The sequence below is a fragment of the Pan paniscus genome, chromosome 2, assembly GCF_029289425.2.
Source record: "Pan paniscus chromosome 2, NHGRI_mPanPan1-v2.0_pri, whole genome shotgun sequence".
NCBI classification, from domain to species: domain Eukaryota; kingdom Metazoa; phylum Chordata; class Mammalia; order Primates; family Hominidae; genus Pan; species Pan paniscus.
The window spans coordinates 155,453,243-155,473,441 of NC_085926.1; the positions used below are offsets into that span (position 1 = coordinate 155,453,243).

The following is a 20,199-nucleotide window of genomic DNA, read 5'->3' on the forward strand; positions in this document are numbered from 1 at the left end:
GGTTCCAGGCATAGTACCTGGATATCTTGGGATTAGGGATAGAGGGGGAGGGCATTATTCAGTCTACAACAGAAAGCCTAGTTTTTTATTGTATGCAGTACAAAGTGTGTGTGTGTGTGTGTGCACGCGCGCGCGCAGGCACATGTGATTGTGTGAGCTTGTGCATACGACTACGTGTTTACGTGTAGTGTGTGTGAGTTCGGTGTACTGCAACTATGCGTGTGCAGCCCGTGTGTGAGTGGGAGTGCTTTGACTGCTGCAGGGTGTGAGCACAGAGGGAACGCAGCTTGCAGTGGCGGGGGGCCGGTCCTAGGCCAAGTTATCGTCCAGTCACCTGCAGGGGTCACTGTTTGGTCCCGTTGTCGTGCCATCCTCTGCCCTGGCTTGCCCTCTTCTCCGCATCTGTGGGCCGCGCGGTAAGCGCGAAGAAGCCGGCTGCTGCGTGGCACACGGGCAAACTGGCGGGCTTTGGCCTTGGGCGCGGCCCGCAGATGCGTGCAGCATGCGGGGCTGTGGAGCGCTTATTGGTTTTTCTGTGTGAATCTGGGGGTTTTCAAAGAAGGGACAAGGCTGGACAGGACCTTAAATCCTGCTCCAGGAGGAGGCAGCTGTTGGCCAAAGTCTCTCCACCCCCATCCCCAGTCGGCTGGGGAAAAAAACGAGGCGGGGTGGGGGAGGTCGTGTCCCAGGGGTCTGACAGTGGAGCCAGGACGTCCGGGAGCTGACAATCTAAACGTGACCTGGGAAGGGGCGGTAGCGGGAGTGGCTGCTTCCCGGGAGGTGGTGCTCGCAAATCTGGCAGCTGACTGGGTGGGGCGTGCCTTCCCTGGCAGTCGCGGAGGGGAAGGCTGAGGGTGCCGGTCCCCGCCCCGCGTGCTCAGGCTGAACAGCTTTTCTTCCCTGATCTCTCGGAGGCGCCGGCTGCTGGCCAACGCAGGGCAGCCTCCTGCGTGCGTGCTGTGGGTTTCTCCTTCAGTTTCCTCTCATTGCCTGAGGTTGGGCCCGAACACGGCGGTACATTTCCTTGAGGTTGGTAAACTGCCCCTGTGCCTCGCTGGATTTTGCATGGGTAATCTCGATATTCTTTCTGATGGGAAACCTAAGACCACCTTTGTACAGAATGACCCCCAGTCCACTGTGAATCTCGCTCATGAGCGTCTGAAAGTACCGGCGCGGGGTGGGGGCAGAGATGGGGTGGTGGAAAATTCAGCTTCTCCGGCCCAGGGTGCCGGCCCAAGTGGACCAAACTTTGAGAACCGTGCCGTAGAAACATGAGACTATCTTGAGGCCAGCAGGACTCCTGGAGCTCTTTCTCCTTTGTAGAGCGCTTGGTGAGGTGGGAAGAAAGGCTACTTTGCCCAGTGAGCCTGTGCAATGTTGTGTGACCTCATAAGAGCATACCACTGCCAGTCCCTCCCCTCCGTGGCCTTATGATCTTGGGCAAGTCACTTAACCCCACCAAAGCCTGACTTTTCCCCTATCTCTGTGAGAACTGAAGGCAAATCTGAAAATATCGCATACAGTGCCTAGCACGTTGCAGGCACTCAATAAATGCTATTTATTATTATTATTATTATTATTATTATTATTATTATTATTTTGAGACAGAGTCTCACTCTGTCACCCAGGCTGGAGTTCAGTGGCACAATCTCGGCTCACTGCAACCTCTGCCTCCCGCTACCAGCCATTCTCCTGCCTCAGCCTCCCAAGTAGCTGGGATTACAGGTGTGCACCACCACACCAGCTAATTTTTAAATTTTAGTAGAGACAGTTCCACCATGTTGGCCAGGCTGGTCTCGAACTCCTGGCCTCAAGTTATCTGCCCGCTTTGGCCTCCCAACGTGCTGGCATTACGGGCGTGAGCCACTGCACCTGGCCTAATCATATTATTAAATTACATTGTCCTCTTATTAAATAAGTCCTCATTGAATAGGGGTTTATTCAATGCATGGAAATAAGGAAAAAAGGTAGGAGATGGACAAGGGAGAGGTGTCATGGTTTAGATTTCATTCCTGGCCTGCAGGTACTTAACATCTATATGTGCTGAGAGAGGAGGCATCTCACCTGGTTGCCATTAATGGCATATGATGGCAGTGGTGGGTACTTTCAGGGGACAGAGATGTACAGAAAGTGTGTGATTTTGTGTTGGCCTATTTAGATGGGAAGGTTTCCAGCACCAAAAGTGCTGCATGGCTGATTCTCTGCATCATAAAGTGCTCAAGAAGAGTTTCCAGGCCAATAGCTCTCAAACACCCCTGCTTCAAAATACTAAGAGCTACACTTAGCGTTATCTGACTGCCAAAGTGGGACAGGCATGGTTGTCTTCCAAATTACAGGGGTAAAAATTAAGTTAACAAAGCTGTCTTATTTTTAAGTTTTCCTCACACACATTTCTTAATGCGTTGATGCTTCTTACAACTTATTGGCCTGTGAGTATGAACAGAGGGCAAAACGAGTGACCAAGGAGCAGATGACTTGGCAAGATTCAGAAGCAGCTGTGAGATGTGGTAACTCACATTTTTTTCATGTTCCAGCTTACGATTTTTTTTTTTTTTTTGAGACAAAGTCTTGCTCTGTTGCCCAGGCTGGAGTGCAGTGGAGTGATCTCAGCTCACTGCAACCTCTGCCTCCCAGGTTCAAGCGATTCTCCTGCCTCAGCCTCCTGAGTAGCTAGAATTACAGGCGCATGCCACCAGCCTGGCTAATTTTTGTATTTTTAGTAGAGACGGGATTTCACCATGTTGGCCAGGCTTGTCTTGAACTCCTGACCTCAAGTGATTCACCTGCCTCAGCCTCCCAAAGTGCTGGGATTACAGGTGTGAGCTACCGCGCCTGGCCTTAGTTTGTGATTTTTATACTCCTCACTTGTGTGATAAAGTTACATATCATATATTTCATGGAGTTTCTCAGAGAGATTACCACAATTTTGAAGACTCTTCTTCCTAAACCCTATTGAGAGCTTCGGCTCTAGAATTGAGATATAAATGACTGCTTGAGAGACTATGATCCCTTCTTGACCGCTTGGGAAAGACTCAAACTCTCTGAGTCGCAGTTTAAGCATATATAAGTTATTCATAATAATTTCTACTTTTGTGAATATTAGAGAATATAGATACAAAGTATCTAAAATTATTGGCACACAAAACATGCTCAATAAACAGCCCAACTGACATAAACAAGAAAGTCCCCAAATGACACAGTACGTGAACTACAGCAGAGCTTCTCACACTTTAATGTACATAAGAGTCATCTGGAATCTTGTTAAAATGCAGATTCTGATTCTCCGTAGGTCTGGACTGGGGCATTGCTAACAAGCTCCCAGGTGACGCTAATGCTGCTGCTCTGTAGACCAATATCAGTAGCAAAGAACACAACTTTACTATATAGCAGCAGCACAGGTGATGGGTGTTGAGAGATGGGCTTGACCAAGCAGCACCTTGTGAGAAGCTCTAGGCAGGAGATACAGGATTCATAGAGAGGAGGTCAAGGTATAAGGACCAATGTTGCATGTGGCAGTGGCTCTATCTTTTAAATTGAATTTTACTCTTGAGTTCCCCCAGGCTGATGGTTTTCTTCCCTTGCTGTTGATGTGGGTTGTGTATTGAAGTTAATGTAATTCCTAGCATTTCCTGTACAGACTCCTCAGATGTTCTCTCCATATCACTGAGAAGGCTAGGATTTCTGAGGTTTGGCTCCAGCTGTCTGTAGGATATAGAAATAGGGAAGGAACCAGTCTTTTTTGTTGTTTTTTAAATGTTTTCATTTTTTTATTATTACATAATAGATGTACATATTTTGGGGGTACATGTTAAGATTTGATACATTCATATAATCAAATTAGGATAATTGGGATATCTATCACCTTAAATATTTATCTTGCCTTTGTGTTAACATTTGAATTGCTCTTTTCTAGCTATTTTGAAATGTACAATAGACTAATGTTAACTATAGTCATCCTACTGATCTATTGAACATCATATCTTATTTCTTCTATCTAACCATTTATTTATACCCATTCATCAACCTTCTTCTCCCTCTCCCCCACCCTTCCTTGCCTCTGGTAACCACCAATCTACTCTCTGTCTTCATGAGATCTTCTTGTTTTAGCTCCCATATATAAATGAATACATGCAATATTTGTCTTTCTGTGCCTGGCTTATTTCTCTTTACATAATGACCTCTAGTTCCATTCATGTTGCTGCAAATGACAGGACTTCATTCTTCTTTATGGAGGAATACTATTCCATTATCTATAGTTACCATACTTTTGTTGTTGTTTTTGTTGTTGTTGTTGTTGTTGAGATAGGGTCAGGCTGGAGTGCAGTGGTGCAATCATGGCTCACTGCAGCCTCGACCTCCTGGGCTCAAGTGGTCCTCCCACCTCGGCCTCCTCAGTAGCTGGGATTACAGGTGCATGCCCACCATACCCGGCTAATTAAAAAAAAATTGTAGAAATGGGGTCTCACTATGTTGCCCAGGCTGGTCTCAAACTCCTGGGCTCAAGCAATCCTCCCACCTGGGCCTTCCAAAGTGCTGGGATTACAGGTGCATGCCACCACACCCAGCCTGCATTTTCTTTATTCATTTATCTATTGATGGGCACTTAGGTTCATTTCATATTTTGGCTACTGTGACTACTACTGCAGTAAACATTGGACTACATATATCTCTTCAATATATTGATTTCGTTTCTTTTAGTTATATACCCAGTAGTGGAATTGCTGGATCATGTAGTAGTTCTATTTTTAGTTTTTTGAGGAAACTCCATACTGTTTTCTGTAGTGGAAATGCACTAATCTACACTCTTCTCTGTGTGTTTATCCAGTTTTCCCAGCACCATTTATTGAACAGACTGAACTTCCCCATTGTGTGTTCTTGGCAACTTTGTCAAAAATGAGTTGGGTGTAAGTGTATGGAGTTATATCTGGGTTCTATATTCTGTTTCATTGGTTTGTATGTCTGTTTTTATGCCAGTATCTTGCTGATTTGGTTACTGTAGCTTTTTAGTATATTTTGAAGTCAGATAGTGTGTTGCCACCAGCTTTGTTCTCTTGCTCAGGATTGCTTTGGCTGTTTGGGGTCTTCTATGGTTCCATATAAATTTAAGTTTTTTTTTCTATTTCTGTGAAGAATGTTATTGGCATTGTGATAAAGATTGCATAGAATCTGTAAATTGCTTGGGGCAGTATTTTCATTTTAACAATATTTATTCTTCTAATCCATGAGCATGCAATCTCTTTTCTTTTGTGTGTGTGTCTTCGTCACTTTATCAGTGTTTTATAGTTTCATTTTAACAATATTAATTCTTCCAATCCATGAGCATGTAATCTCTTTTCTTTTTGTGCGTTTGTCCTCTTCACTTTATTTAATCAGTGTTTTATGTGTTTTTTAAATAGATCTTTCACATCTTTGGTTAAATTGATTCCTAGGTATTTTATATTCTTTGTAGCTACTGTAAATGGGATTTTTTTTAAACATTATTTTCAGATGACTTGGCATCGGCATATATAAATGCTACTGATTTTTGTATGTTTATTTTGGATTTGCAACTTTAGCTAATTCATTTATCAGTTCTAACAGTTTTGTGGTGTAGTCTTTAGGTTTTTCGAGATGTGAGATCATGTCGTGTGCAAACAAGGCTAATTTGACTTCTTTCTTTCCAATTTGGGTGCCACTTATTTCTCCTGCTGAATTGCTCTGTGTAGGACTTCCAGTACTATATTGAATAAAAGTGGTGAAAGTGGGCATCCTTGTCTTGTTCCAGATCTCAGACAAAAGGCTTTCACTTTTTCCCCATTCACTATGATGTTAGCTCTGTGTTTGTCATATATGGTCTTTATTATTTTGGGATATGTTTCTTCTATACCCAGTTTGTTGAGGCTTTTTACCATAGTAGGTTGAATTTTATTGAATGCTTTTTTTGGCATCTATTGAAATGATCATATAGTTTTTGTTCTTGAATCTTTCTGTTAATATGATGTATTACATTTGTTGACTTCTGTATGTTGAACCATCCTTTCACCCCTGAGATGAATCCCACTTGATCATGATGTGTGATCTTTTTAATGTGTTGTTGAATTCAGTTTGCTGGTATTTTGTTGAGCTTTTATTTTTATTTATTTATTTATTTTTGCATCTGTGTTCATCAGTGATATTGGCCTGTAGTTTTCTTTTTTTGTTGTATCCTTGTCTCGTTTTGGTATCAGGGTAATTCTCGACTCATAGAATGAGTTTGAAGTACTCTCCCCTCTCCAGTTTTTTTGAAGAGTTTTAGGAGAATTCAGTATTCATTCTTTCAATGTTTGGTAGAATTCAGCAGTGAAATTATCATGTCCTGGGCTTTTCTTTAATTGGAGACTTTTTGTTATTGTTTTGATCTCATTACCCATTATTGGTTTGTTGAGGATTTCTATTTCTTTATGGTTCAATCTTGTTAGATTATGTATATTCAAAAAGTTATCAATTTCTTCCAGGTTTTCCAATTTGTGGGTGGATAGTTGTTCATAATAGTCGCTAATTATCCTTGTGGTCTCAGTTGTTAGGTATCTTTTTTAATTTCTGAATTTGTTTATTTGGGTCTTCCCTATGTGTTTTTATTTAGTTTAGCTAAAAGTTTGTCAATTCTGCTTATCTTTTTAAAAAAACAACTTTCATTTCATTGTTTGTACTTTTAAAAATATCAACTTCAGTTATGTCTGTTCTGATTTGTGTTATTTCTTTCCTACTACTATTTTTGGGTTTGATTTGTTCTTGTTTTTCTAGTTCCTTGAGGTGCATCATAAAGTTGATTATTTGAAGTATTTTTACTTTTTTAATGTAGATGTTTATTAATGTAAATTTCCTTTTTAGTATTGCTTTTTCTATATTCCATAGATTTTGGTGTTTGTATTTACATTCTTATTTGTTTCAAGAAACTTTTAAATTTCCTTCTGAATTTCTTCCTTGACCCATTGGTTGTTCAGAAGCATGTTGTTTAATTTCTATGCGTTTGTGTAGTTTCTGAGATTCCTCTTGTTATTGACTTCTAGTTTTATTCCATTGTGGCAAGAAAAGATACTTGAAATGATTTCTTCTTATTTGAATTTTTTGAGACTCATTTTGTGACCTATGATACATTATATTCTGGGGGATGTTCCCTGTGCTGATTGAAAGAATGTGTTCTGCAGTTGACGGGTGAAGTGTTCTGTGAATGTCAAATAAGTCTATTAGGTCTTGAGTGTAGTTTAACTCTGAGGTTTCTTTGTTGGCTCTATGTTTGGTTGATCTGTCCACTACTGAGTGCAGTGTTGAAATCCCCTACTAGTACTAATTGCCTACTGTGTGGCAATCTACCTCTCCCTTTAGATCTGTTTGCTTTATATACTTGGGTGCTCCGATGTTGGGTGCATAGATATTTATAATTGTTATATCCTCTTGCTGAATTGACCCCTTTATCATTATATACTGACCTTCTTTATCTCTTTTTACAGTTTTTGACTAGTAGTCTATTTTATCTGTTATAAATATCGCTATTCTTGATCTTTTTTGGTGTATCTTTTTCCATCCCTTCACTTTCAGTATATATGTATTTTTATAGGTGAGGTGGGTTTCTTTTGGCAGCGTGTAGTTTGGTCTTGTTTCTTTATCAATTCAGCTATTCTATGTCTTTTAATTGGAGGGTTGAATCCATTTATATCCATGTTATTATTGATGAGGACTTACTACTACCATTTTGTTTCTTGTTTTCTAGTTGTTTTGTAACTCCTCTTTTCCTTTCTTACTGTCTTCCTTTTGAGGTTAAGATATTTTCTCTGGTAGTATGTTTTAGTTCATTGCTTTTTTTTATTTTAGTGTATCTATGATAGGTTTTTGCATTGTGGTTACTATGAAGCACACAAAAAACATCTTTTAGATAATACAAATTATTTTAAAAAATGACAACTTATCTTAGATCACAAGGGAAGAATAGAAACAAAGAAAGAAAAAACTAAAAAAAAAACTCTATATTTTAACTCCATCCCTCCTCCCCATTTTGACACTTTGTTGTCTTTGTTGACATGTTTTAATGTTACCCATCTCTTAATAGGTTGCTTTAGCTATTCTCATTTTTGATAGATTTCTCTTTTGGGCTTTATACTAGAAGTATGAGCAGATTGTACATTGAAATTACAGTATTGGATTTTTTTGAGTTGTCTTTGTACTTAATTTTACCTTAAGTTTTTCTTTTTTGCACGTTATTATTTTTTATTTCAGATTAAAAAACTCCCTTTAGCATTTCTGTAAGACAGTCTGATGGTGGTGAATTCTTTTGGCTTTTACTTACCTGGGAAAAACTTTATCTCTGCTTCATATTTGAAGGATAACTTTGCTGGATATAATATTGTTGGATGACAGTTATTTTCTTTCAGCACTTTGAAAATATTGTCCTACTCTTTCCCAACCTGCATGGTTTCTGTTGAAAAGTCTGTTGCCACACTAATTGGAGTTCCTTTATATGTTATTTGTTCTTTTATCTTGCTGCTTTTAGAATTCTCCCTTTGCCTTGACTTTTGGGAGTTTGATTATTATATGCCTTGGGGTAGTCTTACTTGGATCAAATCTGGTATTCTCTGACCTTCCTGTATCTTAATATTTGTATCTTTCTTGAGTTTTAGAAAGTTTTCTGTTATTATTTCTTTAAATAAGCTTTCTGCCCCATGCTCTTGCTCAATACCCTCTTGAACACCAATAATCCTTAGATTTGGCCTTTTGAAGTAACTTTCTATGTCTCATAGGTAATCTCCATTCCTATTCATTCTTTTTTCTCCTCTGACTGTGCATTTTCAAATAGCTTGCCTTTGAGATCACTGATTCACTGATTGTTTCCTCTGCTGTATCCATTTTGCTGTTGAGAGCCTCTACTGAATTTTTTCAGTTTTGCAAATGTATTTCTCAGTTCCAAGATTCTGATTTTTTAAATTATTATTTCAATCTCTTTGTTAAATTTCTCTGAAGAATTTCTAAATTTCTCTTCTGTGGTTTTTTTTTTTAGAGATCACTGAATATCATTAAAACTACTGTTTTGAAATCTTGACTGGAGAGCTCACATATCACCATCTTGTTAGGGTTAGCCACTGGTTTCTTGCATTGTCCATTTGAGGAGGTCATGGTTTCCTGATTGTTGATTTTCTTGTGGATGTACATCTATATGTTCACATTGAAAGATTAGTTATTTATTCCAGTCTTCTCTCTCTAGCTTGTTTTAGTTTTTATTAGATATAGATGCTTGGAGATTCTTTGTAATTTATCTATTAAATTTCTTAATTTTTTCCCTGCTAGGTCACTGCCTCCTTTTTGATACTAGATGATATTGAAATCCCAGTTTTGCTCAGCTCTAACAAATGATTGGACCACTATGTGTCCTGAGTGGGGCAGGTCTCAAGAGGGATATCCCAACAGTGTGGGAAGGCTGGCTGAGTTTCATGCTCAGAGGAACTTTGGAACATACCTGCTCTAATACGGTGCTGCTCAGCAGCCACTCTTTTGGCTGAGTTACAGAGCAGTTTTCATGGATGGGAGTGGGTGTTCCACCTTCTCCCATTGTTTCTGGCTGTCTTAAGGATATTTCTTCCTTCAGGCACTCATGATGCTTCCTGTGGGTTGAGGCAGGGACAGGCCTCCTACCAGAGAACTTAAGATGGTAGAGAAGCTTGTTGTCAACCTCAGTTTCACTTTTTCTAGTGTAGAAACCATGAGTCAGGGGGAGTTTTTATGTGTTTGATGCTGGGCAGATTTCAGGAAGAGGTGCTGCAGACATGAAAATCTGATTGTCTTACCATCAGCATGGAGCTCTTTTCATTTCTCTGTGGCCCTGGGAACTGACTAGTACTCACAATTGAGTTCTGGGATATTATTAGTGATAATCTCAGTGCTGTATATATATTTTTTGGTTTCCTGTAGTGGAGAATGAAGTCAGCTTGCTTCTATGCCACCAGTTTGGAATCCAAGGAACTAATCTTATTGAGTCCCTACTGTTTTCCAAGCACAGTATTGGTTGCTTTACATATGTTCTCATGTTTACTCTTCACTCATAAATACGGGAATTGATGCTCAGGATTTCACTTAATAAAATCATTTGATAAAAAATGGCAGAGACAAAGTTTTAACTAGATCTATGTCCTATCCCCAAATTAATGCTTTGCCTTCTAAACCTTGTTGCTTTATCATTCACATCTTTATAGAAATAATTTTCTTATGGAAGTTAAGTATTATTTGGTGCCTTATTAAAAGTAGAACCATGCCCCCCATTAATTCTGCTGAGCCATGTTGATGTTTTATACCAGATCATAATGAAGGGGAAGAGTGGAGTATGGAAACAAGAGTATTATCTGACTTGGAAGACTTGGGGCCTGATTTTCCCCTTGTTCTGACACTGAGAAAGAAACTATTGTATTACTAAGATGGGGAAAGCCAACCACAGATATCTCAGATATGGCAGTATGATGGCTTTTCAAGAACGGAGAGAAATTAACAAGACAGAAAAGTTATCTGTAGCAGTTTAACAAATAGCTTTAATGAAGTGAGGAGCAAAAAGTAAATATATATATATATATATATATATATATATATATATATATATTCCTTCAGCAAGTGGGCAAGGTAAGATTTAAAAACATTTTGAGTAAATAAGATGAATAGGAGACCAGAGATTCATAATGGGCCAATTTACTAAGACACAGAGATCCATGCTTCCCATTTTGAAAATACTGTCTTCCTTACAGAGTCTTCTACATTCATGCTGTAGAAGCTATGAAAGTCGTGGGAAACTATAGAGTCAACACTGCAAACTCAACCACTGATATGTCCAGAGAGCACTTGACCTGTCTTAGAAGGTATGATATTGTGATTATACACATTAGATTTTATTCATGGTTTCTACCTCATAACTCCCATAGCCCTTGTTATAATGTTGGGGTGCTTTAGGCCTCAGAAGTTGGCTTCAGAAAATAGAATCTCTCTCTCTGACCTTCTCCTGCTTGCCTTTCACCTGCTTCTTTTTCTCCCCCAGGCAGGCTTTTCAAACTAAAAATTTACTCTATCCCTTACCTTTCTGTCTAGGAGCTGATCGTAAAGAAATTCTTCGACTTATCTTGTCTGATTGTGGGTCATAAGACCCTCATTTCAGAAGGGGTCCTGCTCCATACCTGAAGGAAGGAATGTATACAGAGAGGCCATGAAGAATCTGAACAGAAAAGGCCTGCTGAGTTTGTCCATTCAGTCTATTAGTATTAGATTATGCACTTTTTGTCCAGTCACATTTCTATACAGTTGTCAATTATCGCTGTCCAGTGAAGTGTCTGTAAAAGGATCAAGAGAACAGGGTTTGGAGAACTTCCAGATAATTGAACACATGGAAGTTCCTGGAGGGTGATGCACCCAAGAAGGCATAGAGGTTCTGTGCCCCTTTCTCCATACCTTGTCCTATGCATATCTTCTATGTGGTGTATATGGGTATCCTTTGCAATATTCTTTATAATAAACTGGTCAACATAAGTTAAATGTTCCCCTGAGTTCTGTGAGCCACTTTAGCAAATTAGTGGACTCTGAGGAGGAAGTCAGAAGCACATGTAAAGCAACCTGGAGCTTGCAATTGGCATCTGAAAGGAGGGGACAGTCTTGGGAACTGAGCCTTCAACTTGTAGAATCTGACACTATTTCCAGGTAGACAGTGTCAGAATTGAACTGAATTAGAGGACACCTAGCTGATGTCTGCACAGAATTGCTTTCTTGCTTGTTTGGTGTCTGGGGACAAACAAACACCACACATTTGGTCACATAATTCTGTGTTGTTGGTGTGACAGAACAGGAAGGTCCGTTTGTGTTTTTTCCACTCAGGGAAGGTGAAGCTCCTTCTCAGCTCCAGCCCATTGCAGTTGTGGAAAAACTACTCCAGTTGCCAGATCTTCCCATTTCTAAGAGAAGCCCACATTTTCTACTGATATTTGGAATTGCCTTGTTTTTAGATATCGACAATAAATTTTTTAAATTTACAACCAAAGCTCAGAAAATTACCCAGTTCCAAGCTATATTAGGCCACAGCCCTCTGGTATTTGCCTGCAAAATAGATCTTAGGAGAGAAGGATGCAAAATTGAAGCTAGTAGCAGAAGAGGTTCAGGAGGAGTAAGGTGTGAACTGGGTGTACTGCTTTGGCAAGGTGGCCTGTGATTCCTGGCCCCACCAGTGCCTGTTTCTGGGTTGTCAGGAAGGACCTTATTTCAGACCCTAGTTTCTAAGCTCCTCTCCTACCCAAGGTGGGTCCCAAGGCAGCCCTCCACTGTCTGGCTTTAGATAAGACCCTATAGCAACAAGCCAATGGATGACCCTCTCAGACCTATTGTTATCTGTATGTGATCTTCAAGGCTGTGGTAGAGAATTCCCTTGTAAATAGAATGCAAAAGCAAGTGGGAAAATTTTCTTTTTTCTGTGTCAATCAGTAGTGACCATTAGCCTTCACCCCATCCCACAAAATGCCTCTTCCTTGCAAGAACAAGATACTGTAGCCTGGAACTTTGTGTGATGGAGATGAGGTACATACTGAGGTGCCCTAGAATAAAGAAAAGTGGAAATCTCTCTGGATGAGATCCTCATGCTAGACTGTAGCCCAAGGACTGGCAACATTGACCACAGGAGTAGAAATGTTTATGATGCTCGACCTACATTGTCTGTCATTGATGTCTGTGTGCTTGGCAATTTGTATATGGTGATCAGACATCACCAGGTCTCATACCTGTACCCTATTATGAGTTTAAGACTCTCATGAAGTCAGTGAGAAGAATAGAAAGTAGGATGCTATATGATATTTGAATAGTATAGCACAGAGTATAACATTTTTTTGTGTGTGCTATGAAAATTCTTTATCTGATACTTCTAACTTTGTCTTAATGTCTTTCATTCAGTGACTTCTGTTAAGTTTGCTCTTATATGGTCTGAGGAAATTGTGAAAGTGTGTTTTTTAAGCAAGGGAGAGAGTCAGTACAGAATTTCTGTTGAGTACTATTTACCTTTTTGGTGTATGAATGACTTTGTTCATCAGTATAATGATTGCGATCTACCAAGATTGGATTTTATTTAGAATTTCTGGGAAAATACTAATGTCATAGCACATCACTGTGGAAGGAGTGCTATAGAAGTTTTTACAGAAACCTATTTAGCACTTTAAATGCCAGCAGATTTTTTAAGGGTTACCTAAACTATCAACAACCATAACAAAATCTGTTTTGCCACCCTACCATGGTGGCTGTGTAATTTGTAGATGAATCCTGGTCATAAAGCTGAACTGACTTAAATATAAGTATATTCTTTGATGCCTAAATTGCATCTTGAATTTCTAATAACAGGATGGCACATATGAAATATTCGCAAGAGCCTACTAACATGCTTCATAGACTAGCACTTACTGGCTGTGGTGGATTGATATTGCTGTGTGTGATGTGTGAGATGTGTGAGCTTTCTCCTTTTATACTAGCAAACAATTTAGAAGAGTTTAGAAAGATTGAAACTGTCTGAATATTTGTGTCTGAATGAGAGTTTTGGAATAAGACTGGTTTGTTTTTAAGAAAAAGATATTTAATAACATAATTATATCCCAATTCTTGTAACAAATGTCCAAAAGTCAATGGAAATTAATTTTTCTGTCCTCTGTACCCTTCATACCATTTTTTTAGAAAATGACTTTATCAGAGAATAGAAAAACAACAGGGTCAAAACAAAAACAAAAGATAATTCTTTGAAGAATTCAACAAAGTGACAAATCTTTAGCTAAACAAACTAAAAAAAGAAGAGAAGATACAAATAAATAAAATCAGAAATTAAAGTGGGAACATTTCTACTTACCTAACAGAAATAAAAATGATTACAAGAAAATAGTGCGGACAATTGTAGGCCACCAAATTAAATAGGCTGGATGAAATGGACAAATTGCTAAAAACACAGAATCTACCAAAACTGACTCAGAAAAAATTAAAATTCTGAACATATCTGTAACAACTAAAGAGATTGAATTAGTAATCAAAGTTGTTTTCTTTTCAACAAAGAAAAGTCCAGGATTAAATGGCCACACTGGTGAATTCTACCAAGCATTTAAAGAACATTGACATCAGTTCTTTTCAAACTTTTTCCAAAACATAGAAGAGGAGGGAACTAACTGATCCTATGAAACCCACTTTAACCTGATAGCAGAGCCAGACAAAGATAACCACAAGAAAAGAAAACTAGGGATCAATGCCCCCTCTGAATATAGATACAAAAGTCATTAACAAAATACTAGCAATCTGAATTCAACAGCATATTGAAAAGATTGTACACCATGGCCAAGAGGGATTTATTGCAGGAATGCAAGGGTGGGTCAACATAAAATTCAATGTAATTTTACATTGAAAATTAATTCAATGTAATTTTACATTGAAAATTAATCAATGTAATACACCATGTTAATAGAACAAAGGAAAAATGCCACATGATCATCTCAATTGATGTTAAAAAATGCATTTGACATAATCCAAAACATTTTCATCATGAAGATACCCAGACAGCTAGAAACACTGGGGAACTTACTTAATATAATAAAGGGAATTTATGAAAAATGCTCAATGGTGAAAGACTGAACTTTCCCTCTAAGACCAGAAATAAGACAAGGATATCCAATTTCACCACTACTGTTCAAAATTGTACTGGAAGATCTAGCTAGTTCAATTAGGCAAGAAAAAGAAGTAAAAGGCATCCAAATTGGAAAGAAAGGAAGGCATCCAAACTATCTTTTTTTACTGATGACATGATCCTATGTATATAGAAAATAAAAGAAAAAACTACTATAGCTAATAAATGAGTTACCAAAATCTTAGGGTACTAAATCAACACCAAAATCAGTGTGTTTCTACACAACAACAATGAACAATCTGAAAAGGAAATTAAGAAAATAATTCCATTTACAACAGCTTCCAAAAGAATAAAATACCTAGGGATAAATTTAACCATGGAAATAAAAGACTTGTACACTGAAAATTACAAAACACTGCTGAAACAAATCAAAGAAGAACTAAATAAATGAAAGGACTATGTTCATGAATTAAAATGCTTAATATTGTTAAGATGCAATACTACCCAAAGTGATCTATAAATTCAATGAAATTCTTATGAATATTTTAACAGCCTTTTTTTAATTTACAGAAATGAGAAAGTTAACCCTCAAAGCCATATAGAATTGCAAGGAGCTCCAAAATGCCAAACAATATTGAAAAAGAAGAATAAAATTGGAGGACTCATAATTTCTGACTTCAAAACTTAACTATAAAGCTACAGTGATAAAAACACTGTAGTACTGGTATAAAGTAGACATAAAAAATCAATGGAAATAAACCAATACATATATGGCTAATTGATTTTTGACAAAGGTGCCAAGACTATTCAATAGGAAAAGAATGGTCTCTTCAATAATGTTTCTGGGATAAGTACACATGCACACACAAAAGTGAAATTGGACTCCTACTTTACACCATATGCAAAAATTAACTCAAGATGGATCAATGGCCTGCATGTAAGTGCAAAACCTTAATACTCTTAGAAGAAAACATTGGGGTAAGTTTTTATGGCCTTGGGCTCAATAATGGATTTTTAGATAGGACACCAAAAACTTCAGCAACCAAAGAAAAATGAAATAAATTGACCTTCCTAAAAATTAAAATTCTTTGTGCATCAATGAATATTATCAAGAAAATGAAGACAATTCATAAGATGGGAGAAAATATTTGCCAGTCATATATCTCATAAGGGTCTAGTATCTATATTACATAAAGAACTCTTACAACTCAAAAAGAAAAAGACAGACAGCCCAATTTTTAAATGGCCAAAGGACATGAATAGATATTTCTCTAAAAGAATATACAAATGTTCAATAAGCACTTGAAAAGATATTCAAAATCATTCATCATTAGTTATTAGGGAAATGCAAATCAAAACCACAATAAGATAGCATTTCACATCCACTAGGAAGACTATAATTTTAAAAAATGGAAAGTAGCAAGTGTGGACAAAAATGTGGGGAAACTGGAAACTCTACTATTTGGCTGGTGGAAATGAAAAATGGTTTAGCGACTTTGGAAAACATTTTGATTGTTCCTCATAAAAATTAGTAGGTTTACCATATGACCCAACAATTCCACTCCTGGATATAAATGCCAAAGAATTTAAAATAGGTGTTCAAACAAATCTATGTACATACATGTCCACAGCAACACTATTCACCATAGCCAAAATGTGGAAACAACCTAAATGTTCAGCAACAGATGATGGATAAACAAATTGTTGTGTATGCATACAATGGGATATTATTCTGCTATAAAAAAGAATGAAGTGTTGATACATGCTACAATGTAGATGAACCTTATCAGCATTATGCTAAGTGAAAGAAGCCAGACACAAAATGTCCCATAGTATATGACTTTATTTATATGAAATATTCAGAATAAGTAAATCCATAGAGATAGAAAACAGATTGGTAGTTGCCAGGGGCAGTAAGATGGGGAATTAGGTATTAGTACTTAATGGGCATGGAATTTCTTTTGGATGGTGAAAATATTTTGGAACTAGATAAAGAATATAGTTGCCCATCGTCATGAATGTACAGGAAACCAGTAAGTTGTACACTTTAAAATGGCAAACTTTACATTATGTAAATTTTACCTCAATTTTTAAAAATCTACTTAGGAATGTTTCTCATGTACTAAAATGCACCCAATTTAAATGCATGTCAATAAATTTTGACATATATACAATTTCATGTAACAACCACCTCAATGAAAATATAGAACATTTCTATTCACCTGAAAAGTTTCTTTGTGCTCCTTTTCAGTCATACTACCACCTTGAACTCCTAGCCGGACAAACACTGATCTTTTTTTCTCACACCATATATTAGTTTTTCTTATACTAAAACATTTATAAATCAAGTATGTGCTTACTTTTTGAAGGCTAGCTTCTTCCACAGTATGTGAGATTTGTCCAATTTGTTGACACATCAGTAATTCATTCCTTTTTAATCCTAAACAGATTCCATTGTATGACTAAGACACAATTTTTTTACTCAGCTATCTATTTGTGTTGTTTCCAATTTTTGGCAATTATGAATAAAACTTTGATGAACATCTGTGTACAAATCTGTGGTTGGTATGTTTTTATTTCTTTTGGGTAAATTCCTACAAGTGGAATTGCCAGATCATAAGGTAAGTATATATATGTTTAGCCTTTTTTTTTTTTTTGAGTCAGAGTCTCATTCTGTTGCCCAGCCAGGCTGGAGTGCAGTGACATGATCGCAGCTCACTGCAACCTCTGCCTCCTGGGTTCAAGAGATTCTTGTGTCTCAGACTCCTGAGTAGCTGGGATTACATGCATGTGCCACCAGCCCAGCTAATTTTTGTAATTTTAATAGAGACAGTGTTTTGCCATGTTGGCCAGGCTGGTCTTGAACTTTTGGCTTCAAGTGATCCACCCACCTTCGCCTCCCAAAGTGCTGGGATTACAGGCGTGAGCCACCATGCCCAGCCTGCTTTATTTATTTATATTTTTAAGCCAGCCTTTTTTCTGAATACTTGAAACATTTTACACTCCATCAGTTGGGTATGAGTGTCATATGTTCCAAATCCTCACCAAGAGTTGGTATGATCAGTCTTTAATTTTAGACATCATAAGAGGTGGGTAGTTGTATCTCATTGTGGTTTTAATTTGCATTTCTATAATGTTATATGATGTTGAGCTTATTTTTACATTCATTTGCTATCCATATGTCTTTGGTGAAGTATCTGTTCAAATTTTTGGCTCATTTTACAATTTTTTTTATTATTGAGTTTTAAGAGCCCTTTATATATTCTGGCTACAAGTTCTTAATTAAATATGGGATTATTCAAATATTTTCTCCCAACTTATGGCTTGTCTTTTCCCTCTGTTGAAAGTATTTCAAAGAGCAGATGTTCTTAGTTTTAGTGAAGGCCAATTTATCTTTTTTTTCTTTTACATTGTGCTTTGGTGTCTTACCCAAGAAATCTTTGCCTAATTCAGCATCACAAATTTATTACTCTGTGTTTTTTTTCTAGATGTTTCATAGTTTTAGATTTTTCATTTGGCCTGTGAGGTATTTGGAATTAATTTTTGTATAGAGTATGAAGTACGGATGGAAGTTTCTCTGTGTATAAAGTATCTGGGTTATTTTTTGTTGTTATTTTTCCTGGCAGCTTTTAAGATTTTTTCTCATTATTATTTTTATTACTGGGTTGTAGCATTGTGATTTTGATATGCCTTAGTATGGTTTTCTTTTATTTTACTGCTTGCAGTTTTTTGGTTCTTGAATTTGTGGATTGACATTTGTAATCATGCTATTGTAAGAGATATTGATACTTTAATTTCAATTTTCAATTATTTGTTGCTGGTGTGTAAAAATAAAATTTGATTTTTATATATTGATCTTGTACCCTGCAATATACTAAACTGACTTGTTAGTTCTAGTAGTGTTTTCATAGATTCTGTAAGTTTTCCTTCAGAGAGAAACAAACCCATTGTCTGTGAACAAAGACAGTTTACATCTTCCTTACGTTCTGTTTGTCTTTAGTTGCTTTTTTTGTGTGTGTTATTGCCCTGACTCCAACCTCTGTTACCATGTTAAATAGAAGTGGTGAGACCAGATTTCCTCACCTTGTTCCTGATGTTACAGGGAGCAGTTTTTCGTATGGGCCTAATTTTGCCTCACTATTAAGGCAAAACTTTTCTTAGTACTCTACCCAATGTGTTGTGAGTTATTAGTTTTTCCAGTCTGAATAGTGAAAACAGGCACTAGTCCTGGCTCTGCTGGAGATCCAGAGAGTTTTCCTTCTAGTCTTTTAGAATGTTTTTCCTCTTGATCTTAGGTAGTTCCTTTACATGGATATACTGATAAGTATTTAGTTGATGATTTGAGAGGGATTGTCCAGAGTTCTCTGTTTGTGCAGTTCTATCCTTGCTGGTACTCTATTCTGCAAACTCTAGCTCTGTGGCCTCCCTGAACTCCCAGTTCTTTCTCCTCAGGGCGATCTCCTGACATCCTGGCTTTCCGATATTTGTAACATAACCTTAAGACTCTCTCCAGGCAATAAGTTAGGGTAATCATAGGGTTCATTCACCTCCTTTGTTTGAGGTTTCTCTGGGTTCTCTGTTCTTCATTGCCTGATGTCCAATGCCCCTAAATCATTGTTTCATATATTTTGTCCATTTTGTGATTTCAGGCATGATGGTGAATGTAATCCCAACTTATCACTGTTGAAAGCAGATGTCCCAAATATCTTTTGTTATTTCTTTCTCATTTATTTTTGTTGTGGCCAAAAAACATAATCTGTATTATTGTGATACTTTAAATTTATTGAAACTAGTTTTATGCCCTATCATGTGATTTCTCTTGATGAATGTTCCATTTACTTGAAATGAATGTATCCTCTGAACATTATAATGTATGTAATGTTCTATAAATGTCAATTAGATCAAGCTGGTTGATAGGGTTTTTTTGTGCCTTCTCTACACTACTGTTTGTTAAGAAGACATCCTTGCTGAGTCAATAAGAAGTTAGCTAACAGCACTGTTCCATCAATCACTGAGAGAGAAGAATTGAAATCCTGAATATAGTACTGGATTTGTCTTATTTCCCCTTTTAATTCTTTCAGTTTTGCTTCATATATTTCAAGTTTCTATATTAGGTGCATAGACATTTAGTATTGCTATGTCTTCTTGAGGAGTTGACTTCTTTATCATTATAAAATGTCTCTTTTTTCTTTAGTAATATTTATTGTTCTGAAGTCTACTTTTTCTGAGTATTATAGCCAACTTATTTTTCTTATGATTTGTATTTTATGGTACACTTTTTACAAAATCTTACTTTTAACTTTGTTTTTTTTTTTTTACCATGTTTGTATTAGTCCTTTTTCATGTTGCTGATAAAGACATACCCAAGACTGGGAAGAAAAACAGGTTTAATTGTATTTAAAGTTCCACATGGCTGGGGAGGCCTCAGAATCATGGTGGGAGGTGAAAGGCACTGCTTACATGGTGGCAGCAAGAGAAAATGAGGAAGATACACAAGCAGAAACCCCTGATAAAACCATCAGATCTCACAAGACTTATTCACTACTGCAAGAACAGTATGGGGGAAACTGCCCCCATGATTCAAA

At 37.4% G+C, this 20,199-nt stretch overlaps 1 protein-coding gene across 1 annotated transcript in view; it reads left to right on the forward strand.

Annotated features, from left to right (window-relative positions):
- The first annotated feature begins 623 nt into the window (after window positions 1-623).
- SLC66A1L (solute carrier family 66 member 1 like) overlaps window positions 624-20,199 on the forward strand; it is a 35,386-nt gene continuing 15,810 nt past the window's right edge. The window contains 2 exon segments of the mRNA XM_034957654.3: window positions 624-1,029; window positions 10,740-10,850. Of these exon segments, the coding sequence (XP_034813545.1) occupies window positions 10,768-10,850 (83 nt within the window). The 5' untranslated portion in view covers window positions 624-1,029; window positions 10,740-10,767.